Consider the following 17,340-nt stretch of genomic DNA (forward strand, 5'->3'; position numbering starts at 1 on the left):
TGTGCCTTTGATGTAGAACTAAAGTGATGATGATGTGATACTAACGTGTATAGCGTTATATTATTATTTTTGATTTTTTTTAAAAAAAAAGACTAAAATTGATATATGAAAATGGGAGATAAAGAGTTAAAACTGAAATTCAAAAATATAGATAATTAAAATCGCAAAACAAATATAAAGACGAAAAAGACAGTTTCCTTATTTGTACTATTAAATAAATGAAGATTATTTTCCTCAAAAAAAAAAAATTAATGCAGATATTATATATATAATTCACTTCATAGATAAAATTGATTGTTGAATTTAAGCCAACAATAATTATTACGGTTTAGAATAGGGATTGACTTTTATAAGCAATTAAGTAATTGTATTTGCATACCTTGCAGGTTACCGTGGTCAGCCACAAGAACTCAAATTCATGCATTCGTGTGGGGGCTGGAGTTGGGACAAAGAGATTAGGGGTGGATCTGGTCGAGATCCGTTTTGTAATTTTCTCATCCAATTTTTTTATGAAAAAAATTTGGAGATATCCGAATATTCGAGATTAAACGATTTAATTTTTAATACTAGTCGTAAAAAATTAAAACATAAATTAATGACATACAAAATAACAGATGAATAAAGAGATAAATATTATTAAAATTTAGTTCAGTCTAAATATTACGACAAATGCTACGGCATAAATGGATTGTAATCCAGAGGATTCTCTGTCTCGTCATCGTATATCTCGTCGTCATCATCCTCCTCATCCTCGCCACGCTGATGATGATGGGTGGATGTTGTGAAAAATACTCGCAAGCGTACGAGTGTCAAGTTTTAATATGGTAGTGAATAGAGTATCGTTCCCACGAGAAATAATATGAAAATATTCAATACTTGTAATTAAAATAGTCTTAATTTTATATAGAAAATTAAACTTTAGAGGTTTGCTGACAAATTAAATAATGAAGGTTGCAAAGCGCACACACACACAATCCTTAAGAGATTATCAATCAAAGAGAAATAGTCTAGAGGTTTTGATTTCACCTGGTCTCGACAATATTCATTCCCAATTAATCGATTTTCATGAGTTTCTTTCAATTAATAACCAAGAACACATAGATAATTCTATTTCCCTCTCCCGAGTGTCAAACAGAGTGTATCAACCACAGATCAATTCTAATATCCCTATTGAGAATCTACTTGTAGCGATATGTGTAAAACAATTTTTTTTCTAGCTCCATTAAAGTTATAAACTCTCCCGAGATAAATAAATAATTAATATTGTGAATTCTATTGATCCTATTCGAAATCCCCTCTCCCGAGTGCCGGATTCTAAATAAATATGACAAATCAATTTATGGCCAGTAAATTAAAAAGACTTTCAAAACTAGAATCACAATTAATTTAAAAAAACTCAATTCAATAAAATCAACAATTCATAAACACGTCTTGACCACGCTACATCAACCTCTAGACTTAAAAAGTTTAGTTCATAATCAAAAATAGTTGAAACCAATTCATATTCATGAAACTAGACATCAAATCAATAATATAAATTCAAGAGAAAGAAAACAAATCCAAATATTCGATCTTCCGTGTCCGGACGATCTATCTTCGTCTTTGTTATTTGATGTTCTTCCAACTTGTGCAGAATTTTCTCTTTCAAAGTCTCCACAATCTTCTCTCGATCGATCCTTGATGTGTTTCTCTCTATGTGGAGGCTTCTCCTTCAATTGTGTGCAAAAGAATCCCTTTTATATGTGTTTTAACTCCAATAAATAAAATCCCACGAAAGTCCAAAGGTTTCCTTCCCGAAAAACCCAAAAAACTGACTTTCGTGATGGCGCACCCGTGCCTGAAGAGAGTTGCACCCGCGCATGTGATTCTGTCTCCTGGATGCTCAAAATTTCTCATCAGGCGCGCCCGCGCGTGAGGTTAGGCGTGCCCGCGCATGCCTCTCGGGTTAGAAACTCTACATCACGCAATAATTTTCAAAAAATCATACATCACAATCTAGCCGTCGGATTGAGCTAAAATTTTGACAGCAGCTTCCAAACATCCTAAAATTTATTATGAATGGTGGAGATTGGATTTTGATGCCTCAATAATTCCCAGTAATTTACTAAAGTTGATACTTCATAATGCATCCTTCCGCTTCTTCTTGCTACTTTTGCACCAATCCTTGCAACTTAAAAAAAAAAACAACCAATACGCATAAAATCCACTCAATACATCACAAGAGCCAAGCCAAATCGTATATAAATTAAGTGCGTAAATTGTACTTATCAAATTCCCCCAAACTTAGACTTTTGTTCGTCCCGAGCAAAACAATAATGAGTAATTTATTGGCGGCCTCCGAATTTTATATTCCCAAAACTCAATTCACATGTAGGCTAATTTTCTCAAGAGTTGTTGTGTGTGTGTGATTTCGCCAATCTCATCTACCCACCCAACTTTCGATAAAATCATGCAATCCGTAGACTTCACAGATTCATTAATCCCGCCCTCAAGTTCTAAGACACTCTCCACCAAGTTCAAATTCTAATTGCACAGATCAACATGACTTTTTCGGTTAACATTAGGCTCAAGTATAATCAGCATGAGATAAGCATCCATATGTATATCAATGTAAACAAGGACTTAGGATTCAAAACAAAGGGAATTGAATATTTTCAATTTGTGCAGGATGATGAGTAGCTAAAATTTTTTATTTGTATTGCCAGAAATTAGTCTTGGTTTTCTTCTATTCCATATATTTCCATCTTTATGCCTTTTATTTGGACTAGAATTTCAATCCATTTTTTTTTCTTTTCAAGCCTTCCCTCACCTTACTTTCACCGTCATTACTTTTCTTTGAAATTTTAGCTACTCAATTTGTTTTGGATTTTCATGATTTATATGACTAACAAATGAATAATGGCTAAAAAGGTTCAACGAATTCAAAAATGTATAAATCACTTCTGTGCTCTTAAAAAACTACCTCACTTTCAAGTAAAAATCACAAGAGTTAAGAATCAAATCCTCTAATCCAAATCACAAATCCACATAATTTCTCTAATTGCTAGGAGTATCGAAAATCATGGCATTCGTGCATTTAAGTGAAAACTCAAGATTAAATATCTCTAACATGAAATTTTCAGCACAAAAAATTATTTTCATCATAGGCCAACATAAATACACATCATTTATTCAACTCAAACCACTCAACAAAATTTTCAAATTTTCACACCCCCCCAAACTTAAATTGTGCATTGTCCTCAATGTACAGTAGTAAATCAAAACAAGGACACATACCTTGGGCACCGAGCATCAGTACTCGGCACCATCTTAATCACTCAAAGCTCTTCATGCAGGGGTGGTGTCTAAACTTTCACCGCTTCAAATATTTTACCTACACAACTCAAAATTATTATTGATGTCTTGTCTCAACATGCACAAAAGATAAAAAAAAATAAAACAAAAAAAAACTAAAGAATAAAAATAAAACAAATAAAAAAACTAGCTTGGGTTGCCTCTCAAGAAGCGCTTAGTTTATATTCTATAGCCCGACTCTATGCCGCTTTCAGCCCGGTTCCCTCGATTTGTTGGAGGTTTTTCCATTCTCCTTCACCCTCCAAACAAACTCAACAACCCTCTTGAACTTAGATCGCTTTTTCTTTTTCTTCATCTTCACCAACTTTAGATTATTCTCTCTTGGCAATTTTACAGCACTCACAACTTCGCAGCAACATTCCATCTTCTTTGATTTTTCAATCAGGGACACCTTCTCCGTGGATGGTTTTTCAGCCTCTTTGAACACATTAAAAGTAATTTTCTCACCGTTTACACTCATCGTCAACGCACCTTTCTTAACATCAATCTTGGCTTCAGCAGTAGCCAAGAACGGTCTCCCCAAAATTAAAGGCATATTTCCGTCGTCCTCCATATCCAACACAACAAAATCCGCCGGAAAAATAAACTTATCTACTTTTACCAAAACATCCTCAATGATTCCACGCGGATATTTGATAGATTTATCGGCGAGCTGCAATGCGATTGTCGTGGGCTTCACCTCCCCAAGTCCTAGACTTATGAAAATAGAAAAAGGCATTAAATTAATGCTAGCTCCTAAATCACAAAGTGCTTTATTAAAATGAGAAGAACCAATAATGCAGGGAATCGTAAAACTCCCTGGATCTTTTAATTTTTGTGATAGCTACTTTTGCAGGATAGCACTGCAATCCTCAGTCAGATTCACTGTCTCGAACTCTTCCAACTTCCTCTTCCTCGACATCACTTCCTTCAAGAATTTAGCATAATTTGGCATTTGCAGTAAAGCATCGGCGAATGGAATATTGATATGAAGTTTCTTGAAGATATCAAGAAACTTGGAAAACTGTTCGTCCAATGCCTTCTTCTTGAATCTCTGAGGATATGGAAGTGGAGGTTTATACATCGGTTTCTGCTCAGTTTTAATCTCCTTCTCCTCAACTTTTTTCTCATCAACCACCTTTTCTTTCTCTACATCAACTAAATGTTCCTGGACTCCAACTTCTTTCCCACTCCTCAACTCTATGACCTTACACTGTTCTATAGGATTCACCTCAATATTGCTTGGGAATTGACCAAGATTATTATCTTTCAGTGCATTTGCCAGCTCCCAATATTATTTTCCATAGATTTTAGCACCGCGCCCATATTGACCACATGTGTCTCCAAGCTGTCAAGGCGAGACTCAGTCCTCGCCATCCTCTTGCTTGATTCCTGCACAAAAGTACTCACCACATTCTCCAAATAAGGCTTCCCTTCTCCCTTATTTGCATAAGAAAAATTTTCATGGTTGCGCAATTCAGGATGATAAGAATTTGGGAAAGGATTACCTCTGTAGCCTCCATAACCTCTTTGATTTATGTACTGCAGTTGTTCAGGATAGTGAGATTCGTCCATAGCACCCGGAACACCTGCTGGTTCTGTAACACTCACTTTATTCAACGCAGCTACCTGTGTAGTCAGTGCAGATAATTGAGCAGTGATATATGTGAGAGGATTCACTGCATACACTCCAACTGGCTTCTTGACTCTCATACGCTCAGATGACCATTGAAAACTATTGATTGTCATCTGCTCCAACATATCATAGGCCTGTACATGGTCCTTAGCAAAAATGGTACCTCCAGCAGCAGAATCCATAGACATCCTCGTAGGCGCATTCAGTCCGTTGTAAAACCACTCGATCTGTTCCCAATCTGCAAAATTATGGTTAGGACAACGTCTAAGTAAATCTTTGTACCTTTCTCACGCCTTGTATAGCTGTTCAGTGTCTATCTGCCTGAAGGTGCTGATTTCAATCTTCAGTTGGGTGGATTTGGCATGAGAAAAATATTTTGCAAGAAATTTTTCTGACATCTCCTCACATCTAGTGATGCTTCCTAGTGGCAGTGATTGGAGCCAACTTCTGGCCTGATCCCTGAGAGAAAACGAAAACAAGCGTAAGCGTATAATATCCTCAGACACACCATTAATTTTTACCGTATCAGATATTTCCAAGAAAGTGCAAAGGTGTAGGTGAAGATCACCAGTGGCGCTCCCATTAAATTGGTTCTGTTGAACCATGTTGATCAACGACGGCTTCAGTTCAAAATTTTTGGCGTTAATGGTCCCTCGAGCGATTCCAGAATAGTGAGCCTGGATCGTCGGCCTGAAATGATCTCTAATAGGCACCAGGGGAGCTTGATTCACATTCTCTTCAGCCATGTTATTGACTTCTTCTCTTTTAATTCTTCTCAAAGCACGTGCAGTGCGCTTGATCTCCGGATCAAAAAGTAAAGAATTCGCACTTTGAGATCGTCACATAAACTGCAATTTAAAAATAAGAAGAAATCAATTAGTAACTTAAAATAAAATAAAAACTCTAAATTAAAACTTAGACTAATTGGTAACAAGACTAAACAAAATCAAATTTTACTCCCCGGCAATGGCGCCAAAAACTTGTTGTGAAAAATACTCGCAAGCGTACGAGTGTCAAGTTTTAATATAGTAGTGAATAGAGTATCGTTCCCACAAGGAGTAATATGAAAATATTCAATACTTGTAATTAAAATAGTCTTAATTTTATTTAGAAAATTAAACTTTAGAGGTTTGCTGACAAATTAAATAAATAATGAAGGTTGCAAAGCGCGCACACACACAATCCTTAAGAGATTATCAATCAAAGAGAAATAGTCTAGAGGTTTTTATTTCACCTGGTCTCGACAATATTCATTCCCAATTAATCGATTTTCGTGAGTTTCTTTCAATTAATAACCAAGAACACATAGATAATTCTATTTCCCTCTCCCGAGTGTCAAACAGAGTGTATCAACCACAGATCAATTCTAATATCCCTATTGAGAATCTACTTGTAGCGATATGTGTACAACAATGTTCTTTCTAGGCTCTATTAAAGTTATAAACTCTCCCGAGATAAATAAACAATTAATAGTGTGAATTCTATTGATCATATTCGAAATCCCCTCTCCCGAGTGCCGAATTCTAAATAAATATGACAAATCAATTTATGGCCAGTAAATTGAAAAGACTTTCAAAACTAGAATCACAATTTATTTAGAAAAATTCAATTCAATAAAATCAAAAATTCATAAACACGTCTTGACCAGGCTACATCAACCTCTAGACTTAAAAAGTTTAGTTCATAATCAAAAATAGTTGAAACTAATTCATATTCATGAAACTAGACATCAAATTAATAATATAAATTCAAGAGAAAGAAAACAAATCCAAATATTTGATCTTCCGTGTCCGGAGGATCTATTTTCGTCTTTGTTATTTGATGTTTTTCCAACTTGTGCAGAATTTTCTCTTCCAAAGTTTACACAATCTTCTCTCGATCGATCCTTGATGCGTTTCTCTCTATGCGGCGGCTTCTCCTTCAATTGTGTGCAAAAGAATCCCTTTTATATGTGTTTTAACTCCAATAAATAAAAGCCCACGAAAGTTCGAAGGTTTCCTTCCCAAAAAACCCAAAAAACTGACTTTCGCGATGGCGCGCCCGCGCCTGAAGAGAGGGGCGCCCGTGCATGTGATTCTGTCTCCTGGATGCTCAAAATTTCTCATCAGGAGCGCCCGCGCGTGAGGTTAGGCACGCCCGCGCATGCCTCTCGGGTTAGAAAATCTGCATCGCGCGACAATGTTCAAAAAATCATAACTCATAATCTAACCGTCGGATTGAGCTAAAATTTTGATAGCAGCTTCAAAACATCCTAAAATTTTTTATGAACGGTGGAGATCGGATTTTGATGCTCAATAATTCCCAGTAATTTTCTGAAGTTGATACTTCATAATGCATCATTCCGCTTCTTCTTGCTACTTTTGCACCAATCCTTGCAACTTAAAAAAACATCAACCAATACGCATAAAATCCACTCAATACATTACAAAAGCCAAGCCAAATCATATATAAATTAAGTGCATAAATTGCACTTATTAGTGGGCTTCTTTATGCGCAACGTCGTGCTCCTCGACTTCCCACTACTTTGTGGATCAAGGGTGTCGCTAGAGGTTTTTTTCTGCTTACCCTTTGTAAGGGCAGTCACCAACGAAGCCATCACTCGCCGCATTTCATCCAGGCTTTTCTTCATCCCTACATGTTCAGCCTCCATCTGTTGCGACTGCCTCGGGCGAGCCTATATTCAACTTCTAGTCGTTGGGACTGCTCTCGTGCGAGCCTCGCCTCCTCTCTGGCAGCACGAATCCCCTCATCCTATGCCGCAACTGTGGCCCTCATCTGACTCGGACCACGTGGACAAGGAGCCATCTCATCCGAGTAAATGGTCTCTGCGACAGACCCGATACCATATACCCGTCGATGACTAACACCACCGACGACATCGAAAAAGATGTTGTTCATCTCCTCAACTGAAGGGTGAACATCTTCACTCTGCGTCTCTGCATCCGGCCTGAACGTGTAATTTTCTGATATACGACGCTCTACCTCCGCCTATTCCCTCAATATTTTATGATTATAAAAACATAAAATGATGTTTTAAGGTTAATAAATAAGTAAAATTGTATAATTGAAGTCGTACGCACCGTAATCCGTCTGGATTTCTCGTCTGCAAATGTCCCGTCACGACGTTTGTGCGTAGCAATATGAAGCTCGTAGCTAGTAGGATCTCGATTTAGCTCATTCCGCTGCATCGTACGTATGCACAAGTTGTTAGAGTATATTGTTAATTGATTAGTAAAAATTGAAATTCAAATAATTTTTTGATGAATAAAATTCTATATTATAAATAAAACTTACCAAATTATCAGCGTACACTGCATATGGTCTCGAGCCGCCCACATGCTTGGTGATACCAGTCCCTAGGCCTTCAGGTTCGCTACGTCTGTTGTTCCCGTAGCTTTGCGATAATCTTTGCCATCCCTCGGTGGCCCAGTGTGCCTGGTATCCCGTCCATATATCTCGATCTACAGTCTTTGGCAGATTACCAAGAGTCTTCCACTCACATAATATGTGACGGTAGAACTGAGCACACAACTTTTTCCAAATTTTTTTGACTTCGTCATTTTGACGCATATCCTATCTATACTCGGACTGCAATTTCATTAAAAATAAAAATTATAAGAAATATAATTATTATTATCTTTGAAAATTATTAAATAATATAAATATAATTACATATCGCGAACTGCTCAAAATACCAATCCCGAGCCTTCGTGACGTGAGACCAGCAGCGTCCGCCAGCACAAAGCTGCTGCTTGAATTTCTGCTTCATGAAACCAGGAATCCCATTTTTCGCAGGAAGAAATCTATGTTTATATCCGTTAATACATTCTCAATAATAAAAACGATACATTAAATTGATTAAAATATTAATTTGTTACTATTAAAGTGTTTTGAACTTACCCTCCATACGCTGGCCAGATAAAAATCCGGTGATCATCATCCTGGTTATCCGATCCCAATTCTGATCCCGATCCCGAGCCCGAAGCCATACCGTATTAAAGTATAAAGTAGCAGTTACTGACAATACTACACTTTTATTTATTTATTTTACTTTCATGACAAGTGTTTACTATAAAGTTGATTACGAATTATAATTTTAAAAAATGAGCACATCATATTTAGTTTAGTTATTTTTTGTTTTTGTCCATTAATAATAGATACATGCGTGCCTTAATATGTTTCAATGTATATCTGAAATGTTTCAATATTTTATAAGTTAAGTGTCATTTAATGTATTTTTAGATATTAAATATATTTTTATTAATATATATGATGTATGTGAATATTTATATATTTTTTAAAACAAATTTCTTCAGCCACCTAAAGAAATTGTTTAAAGGATTAAAGATGTCTATCAAAATTTATTAACAGTGTGTTTGGATGTCTAAAAAATGGAATTTGGAATTGGATTTGGATTTGGAATTGGATTTGGATTTTAAAATTCATGGAATTGAAATTCCATTTTGTGTTTGGCAAAAAGTTAAAATATATTTTGGAATTTGATAGTATAAATTTTGGATAAATGATATTTTATAAAAAAATTATAAAAAAAACTTAAAATTTATAAGTAAAGTATATGAATTTATTATTAAAAATAATTTTATTGCTTTATAAACTCAAATCCCGTGAAATCTGACCAATTTTGTCAAGATTTCACTTAACTAATTGAAATCCTATGAAATCCCACCAAATACCAATCCCGTTTTGAAATCCCAAGTTGCCAAACACTAAAACGGTATTTTCAATTCCAAATCTCATCAAATCCCGTCTAATTCCCGTAATCCAAACATAGTGTAAGAGTCAGCCACCTAAAGAAACTGTTTGATAAGTTGGTGCATCAAAAAAATCTATTAAATTGCAAATAATGACCCCAAACTAATTTTTTTTTCCATATGGTTTTTTACCTAAACAAGCATGTTTAATTTTCCTCTTTCCTCAACTAAACACCAACTGGTCAGTTTCTTTTAAAACGAATTTCTTCACCAACTGGTCAGTTTCTTTTAAAACGAATTTCTTTCACCATTTCATAATTTCAACTGCTCAATCTCATTCTCCCAACTTTCGTTCCCTGATGGTTTCTTCTCCTGGATTTCTGAAAGTTGTAAACTGCTATTATTTTAGGCTTATGAATTAAAGTTATGAAAATTTTAAATTTTTTTTGTTTTAATTCCTCAATTTATCTGTATAATTTGTCATGGGATTTTTTGGTTTGTGCAGATAATAGATGAATGCTTGAAGTTTAAGATGAAGAGAAATGTTGAACATGAAGCAACAAATCTATACTGACTACAAAGCTGTAAATAGTGGGGATCGAGTTCAGATGTGGAAACCAAATGATATAGTATTTTTACTTATGGTCTCTCTTTCTTCGTCATCTACCAATTTTCATAATTCAATTTTGAGTTTTTTTTGAATAAAAATTGTAGTCTATTTTTGTAAATGAGTAATTGATTTTTATCCACCATGCACATATGTTGTCTCATAACTCATAAGTGAGTTTTTCCGCTTTCAATGTGTTTTCTACACAACTAAATTATTAATGTTTATTTGTTTGATTAATAACCTGGATGAGTTCTCTGTACCATCTCTGTTTTTATTTTGATTTTATTTTACTCACTAAATGCATTCTATTGTTAGGGCTACAACCAAGATATATTATATGCATTTCATATTTTAAAAAAACAATATGTTTGCATAGAGGAGTGAATTAACTAATTAAGTGCCTACATGATTCATAAAAGTATTGCTCATGTTTTGAAGTATGATTATACTAAAGTTTCAATTTAAAAATATGTATACAAAATTATATTACTTCCTCATGCTTCTTACTGTGCTAATATAATTTATTGTTTCATAACGTTTTAATTTGAAAGCATGATGGTAATTAGTTCAAAATATCAATTCTGTGTTGTTTAAAATAAGTGCAAATTGCTCAAAAATCCCCAATGCAAACATGTTTTGCTCTGCACTCCTTAGCCACTTTTTTGTACCACAATTTTTGTTAATTTGTACCACATCTTGTATGGTTTTGTACCACATTTTGTATTATTTTGTACCACATTTTATGACTAGGGACCCCAAAGCAAAACATGTTTGTATTTGGGGATTTTTGAGCAAATTGCCCTTAAAATAATGTGCATGCATAAATCATTCAAAATAATAATAATAATAATAATAATAATAATAATAATAATGTGCATAAAAATTGGTTGATTTTAATTACTCACTCTCTTAGGTATTCAAGCTTTTGATCAGATCGAGGTGTGCGTTTTTGTTCTCATGGTTTGTCTTTTTTGATCATTTTACTTCACTGAGTTTGTTTCATGTATTTATCACACACGCAACGCGTGTGCGGCGATGACTAGGATGAATGTACACGTAATTGGAATGCTGTGTGATACAAAATTTATGTTTGCAACAGACTTCATTCTATTTATTGTGTTATGTTCCGTCGCATATTTTTGCGACACTTTTTAAAAATCATAGGAATTCGCCGTGTTTTTTTTATAGTGTAAGACCGTATCACATGAAGCTTATTGAGAATAAATTAGGTTACTTAATTTTTTTCTACCTTGAGTACTTTATTTAAACATGTGAATAGATACTATCCTTAGGGTAAGGTTCATCTGAAGGTGGTAATTTATTGATACATATGAAGTCCATTTAATATCCATAGTTAGATGCATACTTAAAATACTACCTGAAATACTATCTGAAGGATAGCTTAAAATTTCCTAGGAATTAAATGGGTATGCGATCACAAATATCAACTGCAGTACTCAAATAAAAACCTCCAAATTTCTGTATAAAATGTGTGCATCCATTCTAGATAAAATTGTTTATATTAGCACTGAAAATAACACAACACATCCGTAATGCCTTTCACAAACTCCTCCACAACACATACACAAGATCCATCTCAGAGTTCTCCTAAGAATATTAGGCTTTTAAAACGCGAACATCGTTGTTGCATCTCCACAAACTCATCATATCTAAAATGACTTGTACACTTTGATCAATCTTGAAAATTGAACATACATTTAACCTGAGAAAATGTTCGATCGACTTTTTAAGTTCTCCCATTTATGCCTTTTATTCCTCCAAGTTTGCATAAAACTGTGTCATCGGGAAACTTTATAAGGTCGAAAAAACGACCAATATTGGCTTTGATCTGATCTCAACTGTATTTACCTTGGGAAAGAAAAATGAATGGCCCTCTTTACATTTGGGAACAGTTAAAAACAAAATAAAACAGCTAATGATGTATGATTTAGTTGCAGGCCAAGGATACACATACAAGGAGACTCGCATATCGATGTCAAGTACAAAGTATCAAAGATGTTGCAATGTATCCATGGAACTCTTTTAACACCAAATGAGGAGCCATGCCATAACAATTTCACATGACCTTGATCACTGTCCATAAACTATGAATGTGGTTAAATGATATATAGTTGGATGGCATAACTCCATTTAGCGTGCCATACTGAAAATCAAACAGACAATCAAATATAAAAGAGTTTCAGGCAATTCCATAACTCTAAAATTAGGACATAATGAAGCAAAAAGTGATTTTTGCGTCCACCCCTCTGTATATATTGTAGTTGGTACTTACCTTCCTCAGCAATCACAAAAATTATAACATTTAAGAGAGGTAAGTGTCAAATTTATCAAATATAGGGGGATGCGAATGAAAATAAATCCTGCTGCAAAATCAAAGTCCTCCAACCCCAGCCTGTTGAACCAATTTGTGTATAAAGTTTGCCTACAATAAGAAGGAAGTGCAATTGGAATTTGGAAGAACAAATTAAGATAGCAATATTCATAACTTCTCATCGCTAATTCCTATCTCCATAAATCCATGAGTTAGCGAAGCATAGTTAGCAAATATCACATGATTGGGTATAGATATCAGGGTTTCAGAGCTTATATTTTCAAATGCAACAGATACTTACATTTAACAAATCGTAAAGACCGTTTAAGCACGAGACCTCCGCGGAAACTCTATTGCGTCAATTAAGAGTATTCTAAATGTTAAACGGGTGATCGTGATCAGGAAAACAACGCAATGCAGAAGACAGTAGTTGTACAAAAAGTAGCAATGAGACGACGTTATAGAGCTGATCATCCTCAAACAAGTCTTCCACTTGGAATTGAAATAAACTCTTAGAAAAACTGCAAATCAACTCAAAGCAGATGCAAAGTTGGTTGTGATTGTATTCTAAGGACAGAAAATATCAGTTCAAAAAAAGTTCAACATGAAATTGAAACATTCCCATTGTAGGATAAATTCACTACTCCCCCAACAACTAACTGAAAGAGTCAAGAACAGGACCCTTGAGATTTTTGTTAATAATGTAACCTCTCGGATAAATCTACAGATACAACGTGCAATAGCTATTCAATTTCTTATAAATCAAAATACGGTCTTTTCACCATCAGAACGTTTCGGGTATCCATTATACTCCAACTTTACATTTAAAGTAGCACAAATAGCCCTATATTTCAACCTCAGTGAATCCATAATATCAGAAACTGACTCGTGTTCTGGGTCAGAAATTGGGTACTTGTGGAGCAACTCATCCATCTGCTTGATGGTCTTTTGGATCCTCACCGAAAAGCAAGCAGGGTCAATCCGGATTGCTGAGTTCCAAACGTTGATGCAGCCTCTGTAAAAACCCAATTCCTCGCCAACTTCGAATCCGGTTTTCAGACCCACTTGATGGCCTTCTTCTTTTCCAGAAATCAATCCATCTGCATAGCCTTCATCATAGCCTTCTTTGAAATGAGTTTCTTCTAAATTAAGAGAGGATTCGAATATGTCCTCGATGGATTCCATGAAATCGTCGGATAATCTGACCTGTGCTCCCAGGTATCAAATTCAGAACTCGCTTATATTTTTCGTGCGGTCACAACTCCAGAAAGACGAGCTGTAAAAAATCAAATATATTTAATAATATATAAATATTAATATAATACCACTCGATTACCACTTGAATAGACCGAGTTCATAAATATTACAATCAATCGAGATAAAAATTATTTATTAAAAAATTCTTAAGGAGATATGAAGTAGGAATAGCGATGATAACAAAAAAAATCATTTTCTTCAGCTCCAAAAAGCTTTAAAAGATCGAAAACTTTGATCAAGAGGGTGAAGAAAATCTGGGATCAGAAATCTCGTGTGGAAAATTGCCGCTCACCGCACCGCCGGCGTTGTGACCGGAAAATGCTGCGTATGCAAATGTGGAGATTTTCATCATTTTACCCATTTTCTTGCGCCAATCAACATTAAAACGAAGGGGAAATCATGAAACTAACAAAATTGAGTGACAAGGTGAATGTAGGGACTTGGAGTGGAGTCGTCGATGGGCTGCCGAATCAATTGGGACTGAAAGGGGGATTTTATAAAGATTTTGCCCTAATTTCCCATAATGGGCTTATTACTTTCGTTTGGACGGCCCAATGTAACACAGCTGTTAGCTTTTCCAAAATGGAATAAAATGATTGAACCACACACGTATTGGATGTCATGAATTAAAAACAGACCAAAACACCATTTAGTTATTTTAAATGCCCAACTTTATGAATGTAGTAATAATATTAATCAAGGTCAGTAAATATATATTTTAAAAAGCCTTAAAAAGCTAAAGAATAAATGTCCCTAAAACATATTAGGGCGGATATGGGATACAGGGACATATTAGGACGGGTATGGGGATGCTATCCCATCCCCGAACCACCCGCCCCGATAATAATAATAACAACAACAATAATAATAATAATAATAATAATAATATACAAATATTTTAATTATCAAATTTTATTAAATCTAAAATATTATAAAAAATTAAAATTAAAAGTATTATTATTATTTTGTTAATATATATTTTTATACATTATCTATAATACATCCGTTTATGATAGCGTAATTTTTTATAACATAAAAATATTATTTGAATTTCATTCATGTTACATATACTTATAAAATATTTATATTAATCTAAATATATATATATATTATTTATTTTTATAAATTTAGAACAATATATAATCTTAATAAATTTTTGATACATTATTTTCTATAAAATAATACTTTTGATTTATTGAAACATTTTGTATTTAAAATATTTTTATTAATTTTAAAAGCTAATATTATAATAAAAAATTTGATCCAAAATATTTTAGGTATTTTATTATTAAATTGAATAATAATTTTTATATTTTTATATAATAAAATTTACTAATTCATATATATATATAATATATATTATAACAAAATTTATTTATAATATATATATATATATATAAATATTCGAATATGAGTACGGGGATAGGGACTTAGTCCACGCGGGCATGGGTACGGGGATTTCCCGATAAGAATTAATGGGGATCGGGGCGGGTATGGGATCAGGCTTGAATTCGGATATGGGAAAGGCATCCACGTCCCCGACCCGGCCCATTGTCATCCCTAATTGGTTGGAAGTTGAAACCATGAAAATATGGAGAGGCGGAACGAAGGTAGTTTAGGTAGTTTAAAAAAAAAACCAAAACACCATTTAGTTATTTTACCGCGCCCAACTTTAATAAATAGTAAAAAATAAAAGAGATATATAAATATATATATATATATATATTTATATATTTGAAAAATGTACATATATACCAATTTACAACCCGTTTGGATTTGATAGACATTTCTTAAAAAAAGTGCTTTTTGAAGCTATAATTTTTTGCTAAAATATTCTCGGAATTATTATTTGAAAATAATATTTGAAAATTATTAAAATTTATTTAATTAATATTCATAAATTAAATTATTGATTCTTTTTATTTTATGTATTTCAGTTTTGATTTGTATTTCAATATAATTATTTCGATTATATATTCCAATTTTATAACACAATTTACATTTTTTAGTTGTTTAATAATTATTTAAATAAATAAATATTAAATTAAATTAATAATTAAATATTTATTGATTAAATTAACTGATTATAATACAAATTTTTTGTTATGATATTTAATTATTATGTAAAAAACAAATAAATATAATAATAAAAAGTAATAAAATAATTTAAAATTTAAAAAAAATAAAAGGGGCGCACCCTTTTCGTGCGCGAAATAAGGCGCAGGAATGGTGTCAAAACTACACATACAATATTTCTAAAAAATCTTAAATAATACCTACAACTTCGAAATATCATATACAAATTCGAATAAACACCTAAAAATTCGAAAATAAAACCAAAATTAATTGAAATAATTCGAAACATTACCTGGAAAAATATGAAAATTAAGCAATACCTCCCAATCGGGTTGAATAATGCATCTACAACCAACAATAAACACAAATAAATTCTAAATTTTCGAATAAATGAAAAATTGCACAAAACCGAAACCCTAATTTCAAAATCTAACATGGATCTACACGGCAGGCGGCGGCTGGAGACGGCGGTGACAACAAACGGCCGTCTGCGGGCTGTTTCGGAACGGGAATCGCGGGAATCGGCTGAAAGGGGAAAATGGAATTAAATTGAAGCTCGAGATGTGATGACTCTAGATCTATAATTATTGTGAAGCATGGGTGGTCGAAACATATCATGAAAATGGGGGCTGCGGCGGCGAGGTGTCAGGTTTGTGAGAGGGGGGAGAAAATTAGATAAAAGAAGGAAAATGAGGAAGAACGAGTCGGCGTGAGAGAAAATTATAATGTTCCTACGTTTTTTTATAAAATCATTTGCGACGCCCGTTAAAAACCCGTCGTACCAAGTATTCAACGGTTGTATTAAAAACGTCGCAATTTGCAACGCTTTAATAAAAAACCGTCGTAAAAAATATGATTATTTTTATGAATGTAGTAATATTATTAATCAATTTTATTATGATGCTAGGTATTCATCCATTGTGCAAACTAATGAGGAGTCATTTAACTATTGGATATGATGAATTATATATTTATTGGATATGATGAATTAAAAAATAGACCAAAACATCAATTAGTTATTTTACGATGCCTAACTTTATGAATGTAGTAATATTATTAATCAAGGTCAGTAAATATATATTTTAAAAATCCTTATAAAGATAAATAATAAATGTCTAAATATTAAAAAAAAACACAATCAATATTTATATGAATTTCCGACGGTTTTAATTAAAGTGTCGCAAATTGCGACCCTTAACTCAAAACCGTCGGAAATAATATAATTATTTATATATCTATACTATTCTATAAAAGATCTGCCTATTATAGTAACTGTCTTGAGGATACCAAATTTATTTATTCCAAAATTAACTTTTTATACTCAATATTTCATTAAAAACTTCTCTTCTACACACAAAGTGTGTGCATTTTTTACTAGTATGTA

At 33.5% G+C, this 17,340-nt stretch overlaps 1 protein-coding gene across 2 annotated transcripts; it reads right to left on the reverse strand.

The window, feature by feature from the left end:
• Window positions 1-13,166: 13,166 nt before the first annotated feature.
• Window positions 13,167-16,682, reverse strand: LOC140891991 (uncharacterized). Of its 2 annotated transcripts, XM_073300711.1 has the most exons (3): window positions 16,391-16,682; window positions 16,249-16,301; window positions 13,167-13,899 (listed from the first exon to the last, which is right to left on the reverse strand). In XM_073300711.1, exon 3 carries the CDS (start codon window positions 13,806-13,808, stop codon window positions 13,386-13,388), a length of 423 nt encoding a protein of 140 aa, XP_073156812.1. In that variant the 5' UTR covers window positions 13,809-13,899; window positions 16,249-16,301; window positions 16,391-16,682; the 3' UTR covers window positions 13,167-13,385. The 2 variants fall into 2 exon arrangements, with proteins under 2 accessions (XP_073156812.1, XP_073156813.1); XM_073300712.1 differs by lacking the exons at window positions 16,249-16,301; window positions 16,391-16,682 and adding an exon at window positions 14,173-14,707.
• Between the last annotated feature and the right edge of the window lie 658 nt (window positions 16,683-17,340).

This window comes from Henckelia pumila, chromosome 3 (assembly GCF_033568475.1).
Source record: "Henckelia pumila isolate YLH828 chromosome 3, ASM3356847v2, whole genome shotgun sequence".
Classification (NCBI taxonomy): Eukaryota; Viridiplantae; Streptophyta; class Magnoliopsida; order Lamiales; family Gesneriaceae; genus Henckelia; species Henckelia pumila.